The following is a 22,195-nucleotide window of genomic DNA, read 5'->3' as shown; positions in this document are numbered from 1 at the left end:
AGAAAATCCGAGATTTGAGCATCATTGACAACCGAAGTGACATCGAGACAGTTCTAGGTATAGTAGGCAGCCTAGGCTAAGAGTAACCTTTGGCAATCGCTCGTATGAGAAGCAGAAGGGCTTGAGATCTGCAATTAGAGAGCCATGGACATCAAGATCGGGGCATGAACCAGAGATATGAAGTATTTAGAAAGGTGAATATTATGAGACCCTCAATTTAGTTTATGAGTGATGCAACACACCAAAACCCGGGCGCCTTCACCAAGGATGAAAAAATACACATCGGCAACTTGAAAAGTACGATGATAAAGTCAATCAATTTGTCGAAGCCCAGTTATTCCGTTCCGTAGCAAAGCCTGTCATAGGCATAGTAGAACTTCCTAGCCCTTCGTATAATGAATATTAAAAACGTGTGATCGAAAAACGAAGCGACTATAGTGTACACCAGATCAAGTCCGAAACTGTGCCAGCCGAGTGCCGTGCAACCTGCTGCAAACGCTACACACAATGCAGCTAGTTTTCGTGTATCTTGCTGTTGGTAAATTTGGTATTCGGGGGATGACCGTCGACCTTAAATCTGCAATGTGACCGAGTGCATACACCATTGATTACATTGGGGCACTGCAGTTGCGAAGTTAGCAAGTAGTAACAAAGGCTTTGGAATTTGGAAGAACTCACATTGTGCCCATATATGCAGTCGTCGACATCACAGTCTTGTCCGTTGATGCAGGGGTTCTGCCGGGCGAGCATTGCGAGTGCCTTCAACTGCTCTTTTGACGGCTTGAATGTATGGTTGAAAGTACAAGCACCTATTCTGGTACAAGGCCCACGGAGAAAGTGATTGTTGCAAAGTTTGTCCGAGTCCTCACGACGCTTGATATCTTCCATGGCTGGAATGCCAACTGTGATGGGAGGATCGCGGCCCCGAGGTCCAGGGCTCCAAGCTGGCTGAGGAGGTGCTTTACTCGCGAGCTTGGTCTTGTCCTGTTTGGGGGGCAGGGGCATAGTCAGTTTGGGGGGAGGAGTGGCGCTTTTCGTGATCTTGGCCCAGGAAGTTTGTGGGGGCGACATGGATGAAGTGCTTGTAGCAGGCGTCAATACTGCTTGTGTTGTTGCAGCGCGAGCTACCGGTGAACCCTCTGGTTTAGTCGCCTCGGTACGCTGCACACTCAGGTTCTCTATCAAAGTCTTATCCACAAGTTTGGTCGTGCGAAAGATATCGCCGTCAAGCGCGTAAACAGTGTTGCCGCAGGCCTCGATTTCGCGCACCATAGGTTCTCCCAGAATTAGGGAGACGCACATTCTGGCATCCCCGGCCTCGTTAACTCTGCGCAGAAAAGGAGCATATTGGGCACCATGGCCGATGCCTAACATGACGTGTCTACAATTATAGCATCCCAAATGCCACGTTGCCGTTTCTGTGCACGTCAGTCAAATGTGTCTCTGATCATTTCACCAGCCGCTGGACGCACCTTGGATCTTCCGAACCAGTGTTCCTTTATTCAAGCCAATATCAATAAAGTTGAAAGAAGACTTGGCCTCTGTGAACCCGAAAGCAAATTCATGAAAAAGACTTGGGTCATCAATGCTGCCATCATTCACAAGGGCCCGGCCCATCTCAGCAATGTTGACCAGAACGTCGCAGAAGATTTCGAACGAAGATGGCAGGCTAGGACAAAGCCTCGTTACCGCGAGATGCAGAGCTTGCGCCGCCTGCTTACCACCTTCGCGGCCTTGCTTGATAAAGCGATTATCGAACTGCATGGTAGTTAGCGAGGATTTCTTTCACGATGGACAACCTTTCGAGAAGGCGAGCTGGATGAGATTAGACAAGACGAGATCGAACGTACAATGAGTCCATTGCCGTCCATGATTATATAGACATAGTTATTGACACCCTGAACATGTTAGCTTCTGCGTTCTGTGCGCACAGCGACATGTTGCACCTTGATGTGACTAAGATCCGAAGTGAGCATTTCACATTGCAATCGAGTGCCTTCATAGAGTTTGCGGAGCTGGCTCATATGATTCAAACCCAAGTTAGCGTCGGCAAGCTTTTCTTGGAGGACATGATTTGTTTGTTGCAGCGCATGCATTCTTTCTACAAGGTCCTGTCATGAGAGTCAGAAATGATCGGACAATACGAAGTCACAAGGAGGATACTGCAGAAAGTACCGGGGGCGGAATTCAGACCTTGATATATTTCTGCTCGGGCATTTCTCGAGCCTGGAGAGCATTAAATCGGCTGACCAAGTCATTCATTTGAGTATTGGATGCCATTTTGGAGGTCCCTTGTAGCGCGAAGACACGAGTTGGTGAAAGGCGCGTGTGAGACTTGTCGATAATGAGAAAGTTGGGATAATAAATGGGAGAAGAAAGAAAATGGATCAGCTGTTGGCCCTGTAATTGCACGCACCCAGCCAACAACCTGCACACCCTAATAAGTAAGGCAAGGTAGTAGATACCTTAGGTAGGTACCCTTTCTCCGTCGGCGCAAGGGGATTGGGTTGTATGGGGGTGGGAGAAAGGAAAGTGCAGCGCAGTGCAGTGCAGCGCAGTGCGAGTATAAAAGTAGGTAAGGTAAGGCAGGGCAGGGAAAGGCAACGGGAGGTAGCGGCAGGTAAGGTAAGGTAAGGTAAGGTAGTATGCACGTTTGGGGGGAGATGAGACGAGGAAAGAAGAGTCAGTGAGTTCAGTTGCCGAGAAAAGCAAGCAAGCAATCAAACGAGCTGAGCTCTTGATTCGGCACCGTTATTGGCAACCGGAAGCTACTTTGATCGGGTCGAATCAGAGACGGAAAATCGTTGATAGAGAAAAGAAGATGACGTTGACGTTGATCTTATATCAATCAACTGCATGCGATCGAGTTACATTTGGTGTGCAACTTTTCGCAAAAAACTTTTTTTTTTTAACGTCGTGTTCCTTGCGACCTTGCCTCGATAAAAGCCGAAGTTGGGTTGGCTAAAATGTGGTGACATAAAAGTTAAGCACAGCCTTATTTATAACCGGGACTTAAATGTCTTGCAAAAGGACGTATCATGGAAACGGAATTAAGTCTTATGATAAAAGTAAATTTGCGGATTTCTGCAATGCACGAATCTAAAATCTGCAAGTGAAAAGGGAAGGTAACTGGGAACTGTATTCACTAATCTGCTATATTTCATACCTGGGTACTAAAATTGACGATTTATTATAGCACACTTGGCTCCTTCCCGCCAGCGATCACAGTTAAGCAGACCTGAGACAGGGATCATCAGCCCACGGCCTTGCCCATGCAAGCTGCAGGTGCAGATCCACAGTGGAGACGCGCGCCAAAGGTGAAAGATCGAACCCCGGGTCAATCTGATTGGCTCAAATTTCACGCCTCGCACCTATTGATAGAACGACGACACAAATCAATGGGAAAGATTACAAAAGGTACTTCCATCTTTCCAGGTGTGAATATATGATTGGGTGCGAAATGTTGGACTGAGGAAGCCAATACTAAATCAAAATTCTGGTTTCTCGTTTCTCTCTCCTCCTGAAATCTGTCTATATTTCGGCATACAAATTTAATTGTGTGTGACTGTGCAAGTGTGCGGCTTTTTATGTCGATTCGCCTTACACATAGTCAAACTCCACTCTAGGTAGGTAAGGTAGCTACCGTTTGATCTGGAAAACGCCTTGTCATCTCATTGATTCATCTACGGTTAGCGCTGAGACAAAAACACGGGACCTCAAAGACACTCATACACTTTGCTCAACATGTATTCTATGATTTTCTGATCTTTCCATGGACCAAAAACATCTTTGGCTAGGTATCCAGGTCTTATATTCACACAGAACTTGAATAATCTTCAGTTACCCCAAGACCTGCGCATAACGCCCCGGTGGATGTTTTTTTCACATACGGCGACTAATACATCCAGCCGTATGTAAATCAAGCACAAGACTGCACTATTCGCCACCACCACAGCAAAGACAAATAATGACAGCGTTGGTTTTCGGGTTACAGTAGGTGCCACAACAGACCAACATCGGCTCTTGAGGCCCCCAACAGCAGTGTCCGTCTATCTGACAGCCTATCCGTGGGTCTCAAGCCCTCAGCCTGATCATGCAGACACCCGTGCAAGCGACATGCTCCGCGTGTCAAAGATATTACCTGTCCAATCAAGAGCCGCCCCTATTGCCGTACGCGTGCAGCTGCATTGACTAGAACGCCTTGCCACTATGGACTGCCAGAGCTGGCGAGCCCTGAGGCATACTGTCTCATTCAGGCATTTGCCCGTTTATCCTGTATCACAATGGCTGTAGCTTCAGACTTCAAGCGACCATTCGTATAAATGGAGAATACAAGGTAGCCCACCTTATCAGGCACTGTGAGATATGACAGGCTGTCTGCCTTGATACCCTCATAAATCTGTGCAGCCTAGGCAGCTTATTCTGGGGCAGTAGATTAGGCTCTGGCGATTTCTGAGTTATCAAGTATTTTAGTCTGATTCATCCATGTTTCAATTAGTTCTTCCTCAAGTGTTGGAAAATGTGAAATGTGAAATCAAGCTGTGAGCCAATCCAAACCAACGAAACAGAGAAGACTACCGACATTATGAAATCAAGGAGAGCCTGCACGCTCACTGTTTGCACGGTGAGTCTAGCACAAGATTCGACAATCTGGCATTTTCAAGACCCTAGATGATGTCGGGAATGCTCCCGTCCGTCGCAGCAGGGAACTGGTTCAGCATTTGCCAAACAGTATCATCCCCCCATCCACCTCCAAATTGCCACATGGAATAGTTGCCAATATCTCCTTGGCCACTTTGCAGGGGTAGAGGAAGTATAGTCATGCCGGGGTCCGCTGTAAGGTCATTGTAAACAAGATCTCCTGTCGGAAAGAAAGGGGCCATCGCATTCAGGTTGTCCGCTGAAGGAACTATCCATGTCGAGTCCAGCCCCGAAAACTCACCGCTGCCTAAAGACGAGCTACCTGGCGTCGAATCTGCGTTTGCTTTGATCGATCCCGCCGAGGAGCTAGGAGCTAGAGATGACAAGGAACCAGCCTGGGCTTTGTTCATCGCTCTCTTGAACCGAGCAACAATAGCTCTGAGCACGCCCTGAGCCGACTTGGCCAATGGATTACGCTCCTGAATGGCCGAAAACCGTTCGATCGTCCATTGAAAGTGTTCTATCGTCTTGTCGGTGTATTCCGTGTGCTCACGTGGAAATAAGATATACACGGATGCCAGGAGTACGATCGCATCGAAACTAGCGAAAAACAACATGAAGTTCCTCCACGAGTCCGGGGGCAGACCTTCGAATGTCATTTTCTGAATTTCGAGAGTTTTCAGACTCGCATGAATAGCCTCTACTCGACTCTCAAGGCGATTGAAGATAAAGGGCCTATGAAGAGCCATCTTACTGAACTCATGAAGACTCGCAAAGTAGAATCGATTTGCTGGATACCAGTGAGCCTCTGGTAAGTGGTCCCACCGTGTATCAGGGTTCTCCATTCGAAAGGAAGCAGGAATCTTCTTATCGAGATTTAAAATAACTTGGTGAATCTCATCAATCTTTGCAGGGTCCATGGGGTATGAACCGTCGACCTCAAGGTTCTGAATTGCCCGCAAAGGCGCACAGAGTTCGTAGTTCCACAAGAGTCGAGTAATTGGTGTAGGATGATCATCTTCGCTTCGAGAAACCACTGGCATCTTGGTGCGGAATTGAGGTATAGGCGCGTCAACTGGAGGTGTAGGAAGAGTCTGATTCCAGTCAACGGTTCCTGGACGTCCAAGAATCATGGCACAGTTGAGGTCCCAGATGGCGAGCAGGATGTAAATTCTCCTCCTCCGTTGAATCAGCCATTGATTCTCTAATATACTCTCGGTGCTTGCGTCCTTTGGTCTGGGATCTAAGCTGTCGCGATGCATCCCTAGGTCCTGAGCATCGCGAATCGCAATTGCGATGGTGTGCCACTACCCAACATCAGTCGACGCTTCTCTAGGCACCATCTCCTAACAAGTACTTACTGCATCTGTAACCTTTGCGGTAAACTTGTGGAATGACGCCCTGAGAAATTGTGCTTGCACTGCAGACAGAGACAAGTTCTTCTTCCCCAAAAGGTCAAGAACTGCCTGCCCTGACTCGCTATACTCGACAGCTAAGTCTTCGAATTGCATGCCCCCAGCAAACTTGAGCGAGTCGAATGTGGAATCTGGCTTCTCAGGCAATAGGAGAAGGGCCGTCGCTATGATTTGAAATACAACCGCCGGAAAGGCTCGCAGTTCAGGGTTCAAGCCGTGGGGACCGACATCTGAGAATACAGAGAACGGCAACGAGTTCCACTCGTCGAGCTGCGCATAAAAAATGTCAGGGTCGATTGGGTAGTATTGCCAGTTGAAGCCGCGCATGTACATCTCGACGAGTTTTTCGACGTAGTTCCGGGCAGGTAGTTGTCGAATTATAGACTTGTACTTTTCCCTCAACGCAATCTCTTTGCCGGGAGAGCCCCCAGAGGAATCACGAGATGTTAGATCCGGGGGCCCATCCTCACCGTCTGTGAGAGTCTCGATGCGTTTGAGTATACCCATGGTAGACGCGCCATTGTGAGCGTACCCCCAGTCAGCTACCTTGGATGACAGAGGCTCGCCTAGCCTTTCATTCGATAAGTCAAGAGACCGTGGTGGCGATGGCTCGGCTTGTTTAGTGAATGTATCCGAATAAGTCGGCGATGCTTTTGTTGTTTGCTTGCTCTGTTTGGCCGTTGGAGCTCCTGTCTCATAAATACAAGCTGACTCTTTGTTTCGAGATTTGCAATTGCCGCATGGCTGTTCGCGGTCGCACTAGAGATGTATTCAGTCAAATATTTCTTGTATCAGACAAATGTATCATAGTCTCATAGTTACGGACCCTCTGCTTTCTTCGATGGCATTCAGTGCACGATATGACAATACGTCTTCTCTTCCTCAGACGCGGACCATCAGCATCCTCGGTTGCTGCTGTCATGTCGGCTTCTCCGGAAACGGATATGAATGATTGATCACTTGGGAACACTAATTAGGAGCAAACATGCAACGTTATGGTAAAGGACCTAGTATGAGATCCAGAAACTTGGAGGCTAGAGGTCAATATTAAGGTGGAGTATGGGAAGGTCTATGCTGATCTCGGCGGACGAGGATCAGCTTTCAAAGTCCTCTTCACTTAACTCCGGACTCCCAAGAAAACGGCGTCACTTTGATTGTGGGGCATCCATGACAAGAATGGAATTCAGCCCTGTGCATCTTTGAATGGACCCACGTTATTGAAGGAAGAAATGGAAATGCGCGGTTGGAGTGAATTAGCTGGCTCTAACCGTCGACAAGAAGTGCATTGTAAGCACACGCAAGGAATCGAATTATTCCGCCATTGCAATATACATTTCGTATCTTTTCCGATAATCATTCTCGTAATGTTGTGTTGAGCTTGGTCTCATTGATGCATGTACTGTATAGAGCAACCACGCTTATGCAGTATGAGGAGGTCTAGTGCTTAGATCATGTTCCCAATAAGGGAACCAAGTCTCATTTCTCTTGTAAGTGAGTTACTCCATGGATACTGCATGTAGTCATGATATTCACGTCAGACCCGCTAGATGTCTCGATAACTCCAGTGCAGCCTGTCTACCGCGCGAAAAACCTCAAGGCCGTCCCGACTTCCAGTCGTTTTCGCTTCTTAACGAACCCGCTCCGTGTAAGCCTTCCATGCCGCGGACCGATATCGCTCAGCTTCCTCCTCGGGATCGCTTGCCTTGATGATACCGCGTCCAACAATGGCAATGTCCGCACCGGCGATACCAATGATCTTCTGTGGCGTGTTGTACTGTTGACCCTTGCCATCACCCTTGATGGCTTCATTCTCATCCGCGCCCTCAGGGGGCAATTGGCAGCCGGGGGTCATGTGGATGAAGTCATCCTCGGGTTCTGTGTTGAGGCACTCCTGTGAGACAAAGCCCATGACGAAGCTCTTGTGTTCCCGTGCGGCCTCTACACATGCTTGTGTATATTCCTTGTTCATGAAGTTGCCCTGACTCGACATCTGTGCCAGAATAAGCAGGCCTCTCTCGATCGGCGCTTCGTCGATGCCGGGGAATACCGTCTCATCGCCCTCAGGAATCGTCTTGACGAGGCGCGGTGAATCGGCTGACTCGTACTGTTGGGTGACGGTGGTGGTGGAAACAATGCTACCTTTTCGGCCGCTGTCAGCGCGAGCAGGTTCCGGCGTGTCCTTCTGGTTCTCGTTGTCTGAACGCTCGCTATCCTCGTCCAGTTGACTGGCGGTGGGGGTTCCAATACTGATAGATGTCTTGACCTCGTAGTGGTATCGCTCAAGCCATCGGTTGGCAGCGTGGGCCAGAGATGCAACCGATGCCTTGCCTGGAACCATATTTACATTGGTAATGTGTGCCCACTCGATGATGCGCGCGGCACCGCTAGTATACTGCAACTCGACCGTATTGCCAATGTCGCCAAACTTGCGATCCTCAAAGATGAGGAAACCATGCTTGCGCGCTAGTGAGGCGAGCTTGGCACCAGTACCTGTCCTAGGGTCAAAGTCCCAGCCGGCAACCATGTCATAATGCGTCTTGAGAACGACGATGGAGGGACCAATCTTGTCGGCGAAGTAGAGCAGTTCGCGAGCGGTTGCGACATCGGCGCTGAGGCAAAGATTCGAGGCCTTGAGGTCCATGAGCTTGTAGAGATGTCGACTGAGAGGATGGGTAGCTGTTTCAGCTCGACTGGCGAAAGTCGCCTTGAGGGTAGGATGCGGCGACATGATACGGTAAAGCTTGTTCGAAGATCAATTTGATATGAACAAAGGTATCGGAAAAGACGGTGACCCGAACTTGGGAGCGAGTTCAAGTACACTAACTAAATCGTATGTGGATCTAAGTCGCAAGTTTTGGGCAACCTCGAGACTAGGCCAATTCACAAGGAAGTTCACAACGATCTAGTCAACCTGGCGCAGGTGGCGGTTTCGCTTGATAGAGGGGAAGCTGGGGGGAATTGAAAAAACGGACACAAGAGCCACAGATAGGAACGAGGGGTGAAGATCTTATTAGCTTCGGCCGAATGGGTCTCGACTGAAAGTGTCGTCCGATGTGAGGCGTAAATGGGTGGAATGTCGATCGGGAGTGGGAGGAGAATTATGAGGAGAGAAGAGGAGAGGAGAGAGGAGAGGAAAGAGAGCGAGTCAAGAGGAAGGAGGAGGAGGTTTGAAGTCAAAGACCTTTCGCAGAATGACACGGGATGGGATGGGATGGGGGTTAGTTAAGAAGAGACTGTAGGTGAGAGGTGAAAGGTAAAAAGTGAAAAGTGACGATCCACAGCTCGACTTAAACAAAAGTGACCTATGGAACCAACCAACTAAAAGGCACTGAAGGTGAGGCGAGAGGGTCACTACCACCTAAGTTAGGTGCTAGTGCTAGGGTACCTTAGCTTAGCTCCAACATGAAGCGAAAGGGCGCCTGAACCTCGAGACTCATAACAAGCTAACACCTTTTAAGGCCCGAGGCTCAAACGCAGCCAGAAAGTAAGTACCAAGGTAGGCATTCGGAGATTGAAGGTACTGTATGTACAGGCGTGGCGTCAAACAGGGATCAACAAGAGTGTCTCTTTTTTACTGTAACAGGCGGCAAATGGAACATGTACGCACTAGGTAGAGGCACTACTGTATGTACTCAGACAGGAACAGGGGCAAGGATGTTTGACAGCAATTCAAAGAAAATGGCTAGAATAGCACTGATATGGACGATCCAAAGCTTGAAACTCAAACTTATCCTGGTAGTTCTCTTTTAGCCGGAGCGGACAAGGCCAAGGACTGACACCCATCCATCCATTTTTGCAGTGGAAGACTCTGTAAGGAAGAACCAGCCAATTGAAACGGCAAGCAAATAAATCCTTCTTTGGGGAATTGGTCGGAAGTAATCCGATATGTATAACTACATGTCTACACCTTGTCTACATGTCCTCTCTCTATTCGCCATTGCTCAGTGAAACAATGCTCAACTGAAAAAAAAAAAAAAAAAAACATCCTCTCCTCATCCTGACCACATCACCACCACCGATGGAAACAAATTCTTCCTAGCCCTTGAATCCATTGCCCCCATACCTAGATCCATACCGTCAGTGACGTGTATCGTGGGGGGCACTAAGACGGACAAGTCGAGAAGCCAATTCAAGACAAGCTTGGTGGATGAACAAAGACACGAAACCCCAAAAATCATCTGATTTTAGAGGAATTCAACAAGCATATCCGTACACCTGTTGTCGAGACCAGGTCCAACGTTAGCTATCCGGACAGGGTTTGGCCTTCGCTGCACTTTGCGGATCAGGGATCAGAAACTAGAGAAATAGGGCGAGATGATCACAACCAATCCTGGCTTAATGATCTGTTCAAGACAACCCAAGAGGCGGGAGGCTTTACCATGGTGGATTGATGCTTTTAACCGTGGGAGTGGCTATGTATCAAAAAGTTGATGGGGTTTACGATACTAACCTGGCTGCAGGTGATGTATCAACACAGAACATCACCAAGCTCAACAGAGGGATCATCTCCCAGGTATGAGGCGGTTAGAATACGGTCGTCACTCTGAGTTTCCAAAACCTCCAAGTGACCTGGTTGGGTTACACGGCATCTACACTATTGCCGCAAACACCCGTTTCAGCGGTCCTTCAAGCCGGAGCCAGCGAGGGATTAAGGGTGACATGACAACTAACCTAACTCACGGAGTACAACGTCAAGATCCACAGAACCCCAGGTACATGACTTTGCATCAACCTGACCGTCTCCAGATGCGCGTTGCCTGCCTGTCTGGTACATGTTGTTGGTAGCTCACAAAGCTAAGACGGCTTACCGAAACGACAAGACGGGAAAACGGGACGATACAGAGAGCCCATATCCTTGGGCGTGGTACCTGGCGTACCTCAACTGAGTACCTGGATTGAATCCGACTGGCACAAATACAAACCCTGGCAATAGCTTGCCGGTGGATAAGATTGCGGTACGCACCGAGACTCGCTGCTAAAGTATCTGTCACTTGTGATGAGACGCAACGACGGGACGGAGCAACCGGCAGTGAGGTGAGCTAGCTGCAGTAGCGGCTTCACTTGACATGGGGTTTTTGGTTTTCGCTGCTGCAAGGCACCGCCGTTTTATCACCAACGACTAATTATCAACTCTGATGGAGGCTTATTCCAAGCTAAGAGCTCTGTCTAAGTTAACCTCTCCCCTGCTCACCTTGGCAGCCCAGCTAGCTAGCCACGACAAATTGCCTCCCCCAGACTATCAAGTCTCAAGCTCGGGCTCTTCATCATGACCGTCCCAAGATCGTCGGCAGGGTCAGGATCCGCCGTCCCCAGACTTTGCCTTTCTTAGCCTCCCGCCCGCGAGTGACAACCAAAACTCCTACACTTGAACCCTGGCAAAGTTAACCTTACAGCATACACACATACCTCAACACAAGCATTCAGTAAGCTCCTCAAGCAAAACAAGGGTCCCATCTGCGTGCCGCACTACTGTACGGTACATACTGCCTGGTGTCTCGGCTATGCCGTAAGTCCCTCCACTCTCCGGAACTCCCGAATATCTATCATAGTCGGGAAAACCTAATGCAACAGATGGAGGACTGTTCTGGAAATTGCTCTTTGACATGATTACCACTTTCTGCTAAGCTACGCCTGTCGCTAGCTCCCTTGAGTCTATTTAGAATTTTCAGACCTCTGGCGTGTCTGCAGCTCGTAAAACCACCAACCGACTGATATTTGTCGTTTTTCATACCAGTGAGAAGCGACAATTGAGAACTCGGGAACACTTCAGTTGCCGACTGCCGCCTTTGTCAACGTGCAGTTGAAAGTCCCGCAAACTAATGAGTCTAGTCGACCGCCACAATCAGACTGATTGCATGGCTCACAGAGTCAAGCAATTCAATACTGCTTGGCGCGCGACTACCACAGTTCTAGCCAAAGCTACGAAGAAATATATCCAGACGGGACGGGAAGTGGGAGTCGTTCCGAAGCGAGGCGCGTTGGGGCTTCAAGTCAGAGAGACCCTAGACATGAGATATCATAAAAGTGTTTGCTTTGGAGTTTGGAAACGAGTTGGAGATTTGGACTGAGCCGTCGAAGTGTCAATGTGCATATTGGTGTGAATTGTGACCAAGGTCAGGGTCCTAGGGATACTCGGGATTAGTCGCTCATTATAATATCATGATTGCTCAGCCACTGACAACAATAGTCCGTCCCAGTCGAACTCTGTTGAAGCGAGGCTGTCGACCCAGCTGAATAGACAGTTCCACCGGTAGAGTTGACGTCTTGAGTCCGCGTGGTGTTTGAGTGTTTGAACAAAGCGCGAGGTATTCGACTCGCGGGTTTAAGGCCACGGTTTTACTCATCAACTTATAGTGCCATGTGTTGACTCGCATTCATTAACAAGGTTGCGGGGTCCGTACGACAATGTCTGCAACTGAATGAGTTCTTAATAGTCTAATGCTCTCAGCGCGCATATATCTTAATCTCAATGACAAATTGCTGTGGCTTAAAGTGTCATGATAACCGGGTTCACGGTCATCAAGAACCAGCTGTCATTACAAGGGATCATAAGGAGCCAAAGAAAAAGCACTAACTACATATATTGTGCTGGGACTTGAAGGCTCTTGAAGCTCAATTTTATCTATACAAACCACGACCGCGGCAATCATAGGGGCCGTGATCTGAACATTTTGCCGCTAATGCATTTAATCCATGTTAGAGTGATCACCACTCTATCTGTTCTGGCATTATTACCAGTGCGACGGACGTCGCGACTACGCATGTTAGCCGGATATAAGTCGATGTCTTGATGAGACAACCGAAGTCATGACATGACATGGAAAAACATATGTTGTCTCTGCAAGCCGAGGTCGCATTCACAATCGATGCGACTGGCAACCTTGGATCTCGAGACTTTCATGAGCAAATCATACGTCTTGACAGTGAGATGATGAGTTGTTCATCATTGGCAAATATCCATCCAAGAAATTGACCTTGAAAGTGGAGTAGGCGCCCTCTTTCTAAGCTGACAATTTGCCATGAGCGGATATCAATTTCAGGGGATCAATCTGCGACTGGTGCAAATTTGGAGCTCTCGGCCAGTGGAAAGCGGGCAAATCAGCACACCAAGCCGCTGAATTTACACGCGGCCAAGCTCTAAACATGTCCGAGACTACCGAAAAACCACCCCCTGTTGTTCGCTTGGCGGGAGCATCTCATGGAAAGGGAGCCTCTAACCTAAGCTTACCTTGCCTTCCGCCGTTCGTCATCACCCATTGACTTCCTCCGCTCGACTCGATTCGAGTTTTTGGAGCTTCCTCCTAGATTCTATTTTTCTTCCTTCACATCCACTCCTTCTGACATCTTTCACGAGTCTCTTTTGTTAGCCTCTCGCGAAACGCGACGAACCCTAGTACCTATAAATTCTCTTTGGCCTCTTCGATAGCTTCAACAGCGCCGAGTAATCCCTGCCCCTTTCGCAGATTCTGTCCGTTATCTCGATCCAAACTCCGCCGCTGCATGATAAGCCACACCACCTTGATAATCACGACAACTCGAAGCTTCACCTTCAACATACAATAAAACGAAACTTGATTAACACCATGAGCCCACAAACTCGACGACAGGCCGCAAAGGCCCAAAACCCTTCCTCTGATTCCGAGCCTGAAGTCAGATCCAACGGTAACGGGTCTGCCAACGGCGTCGCGGATGCTTCGGACGATGCCCCTCGCGAGAACATCTTCCTTTTCATCCCCAACATTATTGGTATGATAAGGAAATATCATTCTCCAAATCAAGCCAAGGCTTGCTAACGATTGCTCAGGCTATGCGCGCATCGTCCTTGCTATCGCGTCACTCTACTACATGCCCCTCCATCCTCGTACTTGCTCGTTCCTCTACAGCGTCTCATGTCTCCTCGATGCCCTCGATGGCTACGCCGCGCGTATCTACGAACAGTCCACTCGCTTTGGCGCTGTTCTTGATATGGTCACAGATCGCTGTACTACAGCCTGTCTTATTGTCTTCCTCTCCTCCGCCTTCCCTCGATGGGCCATTGTTTTCCAGGGCTTGATTGCTCTTGACCTTGCCAGCCATTACATGCATATGTATGCTACTCTTGTTGTCTCAGGCACCAACGCCAGCCACAAGAGCATTGACGAGAGCAAGAACTGGCTATTGCGCCTCTACTACACCAACAAGGTATGCATCTTTAAACACTGGCACCCGTGTTATTTACTGATTGTGCCTAGAATGTCCTTTTTGCCCTTTGCGCCCTCAACGAGCTCTTCTTCATCGCTCTCTACCTCCTGTGCTTCTCGTCTCCTCTTGTCTCGCCCTACCTCATCAAGCCCATCCAGACTGTCGGTGCTGAGCTTCAGGCTGGTGCTCAAGTCAACACTTCGATCCTCGCCCAGATTTTCCCCGACCCCTTCAGCCCTGCTGCTCTCGAGCTTGCACGTGCGAACAAGATGGATTCTACAGTACCTTGGATAATTGCCGGTGTTAGTTTTCCATTTATGTTCCTCAAGCAGTTCATCAACTGCGTTCAGCTTTACAATGCCAGCTTGGGCCTCGCCGAGATCGATCTCAAGACTCGCCGAGAGCAGGGTCTCCCTCGCCCCAAGCCCAAGCAAGCTTAAATCTTGCAAGCTTTCCTCTAATGGTGTCTTTGAAATTCGATAATAGCTCGATGGGATAGGACGACCATTTTGTTAAACTATATGAAAACTAGCAGATTCTGCTAGCCACCTTTTTTGTGACTGAGAAAGCAGCTTGTTTCAAGTTGTGTCTTCAGCCTGTTTCAACATGCTCTGTCTTGCCAGGGAGCAATCAAGTAGGGATATTGGAAGGGAAGAGACTGTGGGTTTTCCCCTTACTGCATGACGCGGCGTATGAGGTGTGGTTTTTAAAGACTCTGACTCCGGAGGGGATGAGACTTATTACTGGGTAAAAGTATTGGAAGAAGCGGCATCCTCGAAAGCAGTTGGAGGGGTATCATGGACTGCTGGAGGAGATAATCGTGGGAATCTTTTGAAACATTTTTTTTTCATGGAATCTAGCGGGTGCGGTTAGACCTCGTTATACAATTTTCTTTTTATTCATGGTGGCCTCTTCCTTTTGTTCTTACTTTTGGCCTATACTTTGTTAATAGTAGACGATGTCGATACACTCGCTGGAACTGAATAAGATTCACAACATAATTCTTGAAAAGAAGACTTGCGCATTTGTTGTTCCATTTCCTTGAAGACTATGACAAGCTTGAGGATGCTGGTCATGTGGTTACGAAGGTCAAGGGATACTTATACGAGAAATCACTAGGATTAACCAGGGGGGTGGCCATCAATCGTCTCAATTAACCTTATCTTGAGATGACTCTAGTCTAAGCTCATGCATGAGAGCCTAAACTCCGGAGGGAATGGGCTGATAATGCATTCCTTTATCACTTTGCAATAATCCGGTCCCGTCATCTCAGTTCAAATTCTTCACCAACGTTCACTCTCGAAAGCTTTTACAATTCTACCACCAGCTTGGGGACTTCAGCACAGCCTCCCTGAGCAGTACTTGATTTAACAGTACTTGATAGTTCTAGAGCCTCTTATCAGAACAGAAAATTAGAGTTTCCGTGGTGTCATAAAGGTTGGGGGTTAGCCACTGAATGCCTTCTGAACGCTTTAGCCAGGAGGCTGGAGTAATAGGTTTCTTGGTAGCTTCTTTTTAATTTCATTTCACTGATCTGTGCTCTTTGGCAGATCTTTCCCGGTTTGTTGATACTTGATAACTGCCAGCGTTAGCACCAACGTGGTGGACAAGCGGACATTCGGACTGCTGCTCCGGGCTCACCAGCGTGCGTTGTCGTAGTATGTGAAGTTGTGTTGGCGTGTCAAGAAGCTTTATTCGGTAGAGTGTCTTTCACGCGAGAAAAGAACCAAACTCAAACACAAAAAGACGCATTGCTATAGTCTTGAACACCATTTTCATAACATGAGAAGCGCAGGCATCTCGTATACTTGTTGCTCAAAGATTTGACTGCCTGGAGATCTCTACGTCTAGCTGTCACAGAGGTGCATAGAGTTGCACTGGGCCCGGGAAGCTGAAAGCCTGAGGTTTACATTGTAAATGTATTCGAGATCAACTGAGAAAGTCATAGTAGTGGAAGATAAGCAATAGTCTCGACGGGTTGAAATAGAAAGATAGCGCAGAGTCTAGTGCAGGTATTGGCTCAACAACAATCAGCAGTTGAGTCTCTGTGGAAATATACATCAAGACTTGTACCCTTAAGTTGGATTGATAGGCACTTGAAAAGCAGAGAGAATACCGTGGTTTTCTGACAAGACAGGGTAATTACCTAGTTGTTGGCCCGCATGGATGGTTGCTGTGATCTAGTTAGCGTGTTGTCTAAGTGCGCATTTGCGCAAAACATTGAAATATCCGCAATGTGTGTCAATTGCTGCGAAGGGTAATATGTTGAGCAGACAAAAGTATATTTAAAAAGTATACAGCAGGTGATTATTCACAAAAGACACACATGTATTTGCAATGCCATGCAATGCCATGCCAATCCTACTGGCATTGTCATGCATGCAAGGTTGAACCGGCGAGGCTCAATATGGCACGAGGCATCCATGTGCAGGATGGTTCGTCAAATGTTCAACGTCAGGGATAACCCCGCAAGAGGGACAATGTGTACACGTATTTTGATTGGTCTGAACTGCATTTAAGAAGCCTCTTGAAAGCTAGATCGGGGAGATTGCAGGTCACTCAGGCACCACACCAACAAGAGGTTATATCATAACAAGCCGGGAGTATAGTTGAAATATTTGATGCAGTGATTGTTTAAGCTTTCCCAAGCATGAGGTAAAGAATGCCTCGGGACTCGATTTCCATTATAATATGCCTTATAATTTCGAATTGGATGGATCATCCTGTGCCAAACTACCTATTGAGTTAGCTTTTGCAAGGGTCCAACCTGTCATTGACAGGTCTGTCAGTCTGCCAGATCTACCTTACCTTAGGCAGATCCAGCAGCATGGAACGACCCTAACGATGGAGCCATGGCAGGGCTGAGCCATGTCAAGAAGACTTGCGATTGGCTCAGTTGCCGGCTTGTAAGTGGATTGTGTGTTGTGCATACTGTAGGTACAGTGGGGGTGGAGGCTGTGCCCGGGGGCTGTACAGGGGACACATGAGAATGCCTTGTCCCCTGGTGGCGGCCCAGAAGGCGAACCACGTACATAATCAATGCTGTGACAATGGCGAAACCGCCTTCTAAGGCGGTGCAGGGGCAATGGAACGGATAACACCATCGAGATAGTTACATTTGCCTTGAGTAACGACATTTATTCTGCCTTGTGTTGTTGAACATCGACATGCATCATGGTCAATATAAAGAGTTGCCACGTACCTGGGTACTATTATCAATCAATACGAACAACAAGTTTATTTAAAGCCATTCACATCATTGAACTCAACTTACTTACTTTGTGAACAAGCTTCTATCTCACGACAAAGAACACGCGTGACTCACAGCCTCGGCTCAAACCTTCAACCCAAACACTTATAAAATCACCTTCGGCGACATGCCCCACGCAGCTTCACCTTCATCACCAAAAATGTTCAGTCGCATCAAGGATAAGTTCTCAACCAAGAAGTCCCCCGCCGAGAATCACACTCATCTCAACATGGGCAACTCAAACTCAAACTCAAACACAAACACAAACACCAAGAACAACAACCCCTTCCTCGATGTCCCCGAGGAGGCTCCTCCTGCTTATGAGTCCTCCCAAAGGACCGCTCCTCTCCTCGATATTCCTCAGCGTGGAGCTTCACCGGCTCCTAGCATGTCAAGCATCACCAGTGCCGAAGACAAATATGCATTCCTATCTACTTTCGATACCATCTTTGTCATCGACGACTCTGGATCCATGGCTGGCCGATCGTGGAGGGAGGTTCGAGAGGCCCTGAGCACTATCGCCCCGATCTGTACTTCTCACGACCCTGACGGTATTGACGTCTACTTCCTGAACCATCGATCACCAGCCGCCGGAACTGGAGTTCAGGCACCCGGTGGATATTTCCAGATCCGTGACGCCAACCAGGTCCAACGTCTGTTCGAGTCCGTCCGTCCCCGCGGAGCAACACCGACGGGCTCTCGTCTTCACAGCATTCTCAAGCCCTACGTTGCCCATCTCTCCCGTCGTGCGGCCAACCTTGACTCGACCAAGCCGGTCAACATCATCGTAATCACCGACGGATGTCCCACGGACGACCCAGAGGGCATCATCGTTCACCACGCCAGGAAGCTTGATCAGATCGAGGCTCCTCCTCATCAAGTTGGCATCCAGTTCTTCCAGGTTGGCAACGAGCTTGGTGCTACCAAGGCTCTGCGTGAGCTCGACGATGACCTTGCTGACCAGGGCATTCGCGATATGGTTGATACAGCAACCTGGAATTCCACTACTTCGGACAATAGTAAGGCTTTGACCGCAGATGGGATTCTCAAGGTTGTTCTTGGTGCTGTTGTGCGACGCCTGGATCGCAAGTCTACGCGTAGCTCTCCTCAGGGCCGTCGTCACTAAACATTCACTTTGTAATGACTCCTGCTTTTCGGGGTCGCAATTTCTTTCCTCTAATGTATTATTATCATTATGGTGGTGGTATTCTGCTTTTTCTTGATACCAGGAGTTTGGGGCTTCCTATAGACTAGACAAGATGGATCTCACAGGTCAACAGGACTGGGATGACTCTCACGAGAACACCAGATCACAGTTAGTTTCGCTAGTTTAATGCGTCAAAATCAATTATTACCCCTAAAATCAATCGCATCTACATCTTTTTGCTTGAATGTATCTGCCTCGTTTCTTCTTTGAGACCGCAACAATTCCCATGACTGATCGTAAACCCAGTAGTAGTTGCTTTTGCCCCCCCCCCCCGACGATTGATTGCATCTTCAACCACTAGAAACCCCCTTATACCTGTTTTCCCCACGACGGAAAAGAAAATGCAAAGAAACAACACCGTCTTCGGGGTATAGATCTCGGTTATCTCCAGAAGGGGCTATGAGTTGCGATATGAGGATGCCTATATCCTGCCGTGAAGTGAAGTGAACCCAATGCCGTTGTGCATGCAGAAAAATGCGCATTAAAAAAAAAAAAGTAAGCAAATCTCCCTGAAATCAAGTAGTTACTAAACGCCCGTGATCGCCTGGTTTTTATAAACGACCGTCTCTAAGTCGTGCTGATAGGTAGAATGTGTCTTCCCCTTCTAGATAGTCACAGCATCGTGGCTGGGCGTAATCATTGTCAACAGTAGTGTGACAGTATGGTACAGTGGTAGTGTTCACCGTACTCGAAAGAACCTCGGTGGTTCTCTAGACCCAGAGGTCTTTTACCCTCACGTTAATCGCACAGATCAACAACAATGAGAGGTCAACTGTGATGCATTTATCGCATGCATACAACATCAGCCATACAAACTGAGTGAGCAGAGATATTTGAACCGGTGTCATTGCGGCAGGTCACAACAGGCGTGGTGACGAGAGCAATTCGCCAATGCTCAGCCTGAAGCTCATGAGGATCAGAGTCGGGCCAGATGGGGAACATGGACTGGTGCGAGAATCGGCTCCCGATCTCAGGGAAGCGGAAGTCAAATGTCAGTCGACTGCTGAGAATACGGCTAGACAGAGCCCAGGCACCAGATGAGACCTTCTCGAGCTCGCTGTAGGTAGCCTCAGGATCGGCGGTGGGGTTTAGGAGTGGCTCGACCATGTGAAGGATGACGTCTGAGATCTCCCGGCAACGGACCTTGCTGAACTCTTCGAAGCTGTCCAGCTTGAGGATAGAGTCCACAATAGTTGCCTGCCGGTCAAGGATGTGCTGTCGACGGACGGCAGTCTGGCCTGCAACATCTGTTAGTCGATCACTTCGATTGTCCGGGCTGGTATCTTACCTTGGGTTCTCTCAAGATCCTTCTCAACTTCAGCGAGGCCATAGGTAGCATCGGTCTCGGCACCCATCCAAGCCCGAGGAACCCAAACTCGGTTGACAATGTAATCAATGATGACGCGGGTGACAAGGCAAGACTTGGAACTTCTGTCCTTGAGGTGAAAATCAAGGTAGGAGATGGCCTCTGTCTCTGAGAGGGGGTGGTAAGTAGCCAAGAGAACGGGCCAGAGACGAGTGCTAGAAAGATCCATAGGGTTGACGAAAGTCGGCTTATCAGCATAGACGTCGACGAAGAGGCGGACAGTCGTGTAAAGTTCCGTCAGCTGGTCATGCCAGGCCCCAATGGTCATTTCAGTGATGTGGATAGGGGGACCGGGGAAAGATGGACGAGTAGTCAGTGCGCCAGGAGGGCCGGCGAAATCAGGAGCTTGGACAGGATCGCGGAAGCGACTGTACTTGTTGCGGTTGTGAGAAGGGGTAGGAGGGTAAAACTCCCGGCGCTGCTGGCCAAATCCGCCATTGCTCGGGGCAGGCGGTCCCTTGTCAGGTTGCCCGTAGGACTGAGGATAAAATTCAGGTGCATTGGGACGATAGGTACCGTTGCTGAAACCACGACGGGCGACACTTCGACCAAACATGGACTGAGGTCCAGCACCGTTTGGGGGAGGGACTGGGTAGCGAGGTTGGCTCTGAACAGGAGTGGGAGGAGCCCACTGGTTGAACCGGCGCTCACTCGGAGCAGCAGAGCCTGGACGAGAAGGAGGAGGCACAATGTGAGAGCCAAAGCGCGTGGGCAGATTGGGTGGACGACTATTCTGCAATGCAGAGGAGGGGCGCTGAGACTGAAGAGCGCCGTCATTGATACAAGCAGCCTTGTTGGGAGAGTCCACGCCATTAGGACGCAAAGACATGATAGACTTCTGCGTGGCGTTTCTATCAGGGCATGCCTCAGCGATGGTCTCAAGAGCGCGTGCCACAGAGTCAGGACTGGAGTTGCTCATGGGCAACGTGGATCGGCCAGCATTGGGCTGGTTCTCTATCTGCTTGATGGAGTTTTCAAGATGCTGAATAAGTTCGTCAGTTTTGTTAGAGTGATATAGATCAAACTGCGTACCTTGACCAACTCATCGTGAATGACACTCGATATGGTACCCTTAGAACCACCATCACGGACTTTCGCCTTGAGAGACTCCAACTCATCCATGTGCTTCTCAAGATGACCTTTGAGTTTGGCGGCTTCGGCCTCCGCTTCTTGGCGCTTGCCCTTCTCATCCGCAAGCTCGGTACGAAGGTTACCCAGGTTGTGACTCTGGTCATCAGCCTCTGCCTTGGCAAGGTTGGCCTCGATACTCATTCGCGCGATGGCCTTGTCCGTGTCCTCTTGATCGAGGGTCAGGTTCATAAGTGCATCAACAAGCTGACTCGTCTCTGAGCTGATGATTTGCCCGACTTCTTGCAGCTTTGTGATAATCTCGTTGGATTCCTTGGAGGAAACACCAGGCATGCGGCGAAGAGATGTCTGGATCTTGACAAGTATCTCTTGTGACATGCGAGCCTTTTCAAAGGCGGGCTGTGAGGCGATGTCAGTGGGTGACCCGGGGATGCGGCGACAAAAGAATGAAGATGTTCGTTGACTTACGTGGTTGTTGGTCATCTGCTTGATCCTCTCAGATCGAGCAGCTCCCGCGAGCGGTGTCGAGAAGTTGATACTCAACATGGTGTTCGTGTTGGAGGGTTTGGTATCACGACTCCCAATGCTGGACGACCACTTTGACGAGGGTTGACTCGGCGCGAAGTGACTGTCTGTAGAAGAGGATGTTTTGTATTCGTGTGTCATCATCGACAGAGCAAACTTGCTCGAGTATTGGAGAATAGGAAAAGTGCGATGCTCGGTAAGGGAACAATAGAAATGAAAATAGGAATATGTGGAGGCCAAGTGATGAGTGAACTTTACTATGGAGGCTGAAGTGTAGGAGAGAGAGGCTGAAAAAACAAGCCCGAGCCAAACTTTTTGCTTGAGATTCGTCCTGTATTTGGCACACTCCGGGATGAATCCTTTCTTGTTTGCCAAGCGAGAAATCAAGACTGATGGGGGGCTCGGGGGTAATAGATGAAAGATATCAGCTTGCTCTCACATAAATATCACCAAAGATCTTATATTTTGCGATCGTAGGTGAATCCAGAAGTTACTGAATCAGAAATAGAGAGAGAGAGGGG

General features: G+C 48.8%; 6 protein-coding genes across 6 annotated transcripts; 2 read left to right on the top strand and 4 right to left on the bottom strand.

Annotated features, from left to right (window-relative positions):
- Positions 1–513: 513 nt before the first annotated feature.
- FMAN_05825 (uncharacterized protein) lies at positions 514–2,280 on the bottom strand (the record flags this gene model as incomplete). Its single annotated transcript, XM_041827471.1, has 6 exons — positions 514–621; positions 679–1,418; positions 1,473–1,758; positions 1,851–1,898; positions 1,947–2,111; positions 2,194–2,280. The coding sequence occupies 6 exons, from the start codon at positions 2,278–2,280 to the stop codon at positions 514–516; spliced, it is 1,434 nt and encodes a 477-aa protein (XP_041678431.1).
- A 2,387-nt stretch (positions 2,281–4,667) lies between these two features.
- On the bottom strand, positions 4,668–6,563 carry FMAN_05826 (uncharacterized protein; the record flags this gene model as incomplete). The annotated part of the gene is made up of 2 exons (XM_041827470.1): positions 4,668–5,948; positions 6,003–6,563. 2 exons carry the CDS (start codon positions 6,561–6,563, stop codon positions 4,668–4,670), a joined length of 1,842 nt encoding a protein of 613 aa, XP_041678430.1.
- A 1,120-nt stretch (positions 6,564–7,683) lies between these two features.
- Positions 7,684–8,784, bottom strand: FMAN_05827 (putative orotidine-5`-phosphate decarboxylase Pyr-4; the record flags this gene model as incomplete). Its single annotated transcript, XM_041827469.1, has 1 exon — positions 7,684–8,784. The coding sequence occupies one exon, from the start codon at positions 8,782–8,784 to the stop codon at positions 7,684–7,686; it is 1,101 nt and encodes a 366-aa protein (XP_041678429.1).
- A 4,855-nt stretch (positions 8,785–13,639) lies between these two features.
- FMAN_05828 (uncharacterized protein) lies at positions 13,640–14,677 on the top strand (the record flags this gene model as incomplete). Its single annotated transcript, XM_041827468.1, has 3 exons — positions 13,640–13,802; positions 13,861–14,237; positions 14,288–14,677. 3 exons carry the CDS (start codon positions 13,640–13,642, stop codon positions 14,675–14,677), a joined length of 930 nt encoding a protein of 309 aa, XP_041678428.1.
- A 2,937-nt stretch (positions 14,678–17,614) lies between these two features.
- FMAN_05829 (uncharacterized protein) lies at positions 17,615–18,613 on the top strand (the record flags this gene model as incomplete). The annotated part of the gene is made up of 1 exon (XM_041827467.1): positions 17,615–18,613. The coding sequence occupies one exon, from the start codon at positions 17,615–17,617 to the stop codon at positions 18,611–18,613; it is 999 nt and encodes a 332-aa protein (XP_041678427.1).
- An 864-nt stretch (positions 18,614–19,477) lies between these two features.
- On the bottom strand, positions 19,478–21,695 carry FMAN_05830 (uncharacterized protein; the record flags this gene model as incomplete). The annotated part of the gene is made up of 4 exons (XM_041827466.1): positions 19,478–19,932; positions 19,983–21,042; positions 21,093–21,548; positions 21,618–21,695. The coding sequence occupies 4 exons, from the start codon at positions 21,693–21,695 to the stop codon at positions 19,478–19,480; spliced, it is 2,049 nt and encodes a 682-aa protein (XP_041678426.1).
- Positions 21,696–22,195: the final 500 nt, after the last annotated feature.

The sequence above is a fragment of the Fusarium mangiferae genome (assembly GCF_900044065.1).
Source record: "Fusarium mangiferae strain MRC7560 genome assembly, contig: FMAN_scaffold002, whole genome shotgun sequence".
In the NCBI taxonomy this organism is placed as follows: Eukaryota; Fungi; Ascomycota; class Sordariomycetes; order Hypocreales; family Nectriaceae; genus Fusarium; species Fusarium mangiferae.
The sequence above is the reverse complement of the archived record's forward strand: the minus strand, read 5'-3'. Positions and strand labels throughout refer to the sequence as shown.